At 16.4% G+C, this 2,451-nt stretch overlaps 1 protein-coding gene across 2 annotated transcripts in view; it reads left to right on the forward strand.

Annotated features, from left to right (window-relative positions):
* The window catches only part of LOC102672546 (natterin-3-like), a 27,984-nt gene that overhangs the window by 4,593 nt on the left and 20,940 nt on the right, over positions 1–2,451 (forward strand). Inside the window, exon 3 of one of the 2 annotated variants that reach the window (XM_031512939.1) lies at positions 1,678–1,807. The exons of the other annotated variant lie outside the window; for it this stretch is intronic. Coding sequence (XP_031368799.1) covers positions 1,678–1,764 — 87 coding nt within the window. The 3' untranslated portion in view covers positions 1,765–1,807. Of the gene's footprint in view, positions 1–1,677; positions 1,808–2,451 lie in introns of those variants that run through there. 2 annotated transcript variants of the gene reach the window in all.

Consider the following 2,451-nt stretch of genomic DNA (forward strand, 5'->3'; position numbering starts at 1 on the left):
ATATATATTTCAATTAAAATTTATTTTATTATATACTAAAATTATTTCAAATTTATTATCTTATGAAATATGTAAATTCAACTTAAAAAATAATTATAATTATATATTATTAAGTAATAAAAAGATATTTAATATTTTAGAAAAAAATTATGTTTTTTATTATCATTATTATTTATATCATTATAAAAAGTACTTACAAATTATATAATATCTCATATCTAGTATTAATATAATTAATATAACCAAGCAAAAAATTATTATTTATTATCGAAAATATTATATTTATAAAATTATTGAAAAAAAATATTTATTTTTATAAAATCATATTTTTAAGAAAATTTAATTTAAACATTTGTTTAGTTTACATACAAACATATTTTTTCGAATAAAAATGCTCACTATGATTATGACTATGATTATAATCATTGATATTATTATATATAGTATATTGTTAGAAAGAAAAAGGGGAAAAAAAATTTAAAAAAAATTTTTCATACTTCAATTTATTAATTAAATATTGCAATCATTAAAAACGTAAAATATCATGATATTTTTAAAATATTCATAATGATCTAATCATGAGAAACAGAATAATTATGAATATTAATAATATATATTATTATAAAAAGATTCTTCTCTCTGATTTTAATGACTTTGAAAAACATTGTTAAATTCAATATTCTGAATAACTTTTTCCTATTAACATCGATTAATTTTAGTTTCTGAGATTCTGAGTAAAAAATTGTCGATAATTTTACAATAAATATTTTTTTTATTATAATTATGGCAATGTATCTCTTTGTATTATATAGTTAATATCGATTGCCAATACGCTTTGACAGCTAAATAATCTATCCAAATCTAAATTTATTTTTTTAGTAGCTTATAATATCTATATAAATAAAAATTGATTTATCCTTCGCAAAATAAAAATTGTATATAATGATAGATTAGTAATATAGTGATAGAAATATAATGATAGATTACTAATTTAAGTAAGTATTATTAAATTCAACTTAATTTAATCTAATTTAACATAATTTTAATTATGTCAAATCTTAACTTCTTCACTCACTTGTTGCACATGCTGCACGCTAAACGCATCGACGCGATAATAGTTCATGGCTATTATATTTAATAGCTATCGATTAAAATCAACGATCATATAGAAAAGATTAAAAATCATGTATATAGAAGTATTAATTAAATAATATCGAACTTCTTTTTGCTTATAACTCGAAAACTGAACAACATATATATAAGGGAAAATTGTTCATATCTCTCGATAAGATATTACAAGAAATCGATAAAAAGAATTATTTTATAAATAATTATTATGAAATGACGAAAGGTTTTTATATCCTTCTATATTTCACAAAAAAAAAATGAAATTTCAAATAGATTAAGATAAATATTAAATTTTATGTATATTCTCAATAATATTTTTTTTTTATAATTATAATGAATTGATAAATTCTATTTTAAATCAATGTCGATGATTATTTTTACATTACAAAAAGTAATGAATCATGAATCATAAATATATCATTTTAAGATTATGATATATAAAATTTCTTATAATTTTATTTTTCGTTTTTAAGCTTTTAAATAAAAAATTTCTTTCCTCTTTATTTGGATTTATTGTATATCTCAGTTCTATTAAATATTTATTTATAGATACATAGAAGTCACGGAGTAATATATGTACCTTATGAAGGCAGAGAAATCCCATTGAGAGATTATGAAGTGCTGGTATTACATTAATTTATAAATATTACGAAGCAAATAAAAAATTACTGCAATATATGATTACTTTTTCTTTATTTTTTGCCTGAATCTCTAAAATTTCATTATAAAATTGAATTATAAAATATACATACAGAATTACAAAATACATACAGAATTATAAAATATACATCAGAAATATACATATGTATAATTAATTGACATTTAAATTTATAATTTTGTAAAAAGAAAATATATTTTGTCATGTAAATGATGAGAATTTATTTTTCTGTCATTATTAGAAAATTCATTATTACATAAAATATAAAATCTGATTATTAAAACAATTATTATTTTTTATTTTTTAAAATATTTGTAATTTATATATATCTTTTCCTATCAAATCATTAATCAAATTTAATTGTCTAAAATTAAATTTTTTGTTTTTTTAAATATCAAAACTATGTAAATTTTTATTTAATAATTAATATTCATATTTAATTTTATATATAAAACTTACATTAATTTAATATATTATATATACAAATATAATATAAATATATTTAAATGAAATTTAATATCTGAATATATGTGATTATTCGAACTTTAGATGGATATCACTTAACTTATATAAATGTAATCTTAATATAATTAGAATATATAATATAATATAATATATAATATAATTAATATAATATAATTATTATTATATATCTATACGAAATA

The sequence above is a fragment of the Apis dorsata genome, unplaced genomic scaffold (assembly GCF_000469605.1).
Source record: "Apis dorsata unplaced genomic scaffold, Apis dorsata 1.3 scaffold_529, whole genome shotgun sequence".
NCBI classification, from domain to species: Eukaryota; Metazoa; Arthropoda; class Insecta; order Hymenoptera; family Apidae; genus Apis; species Apis dorsata.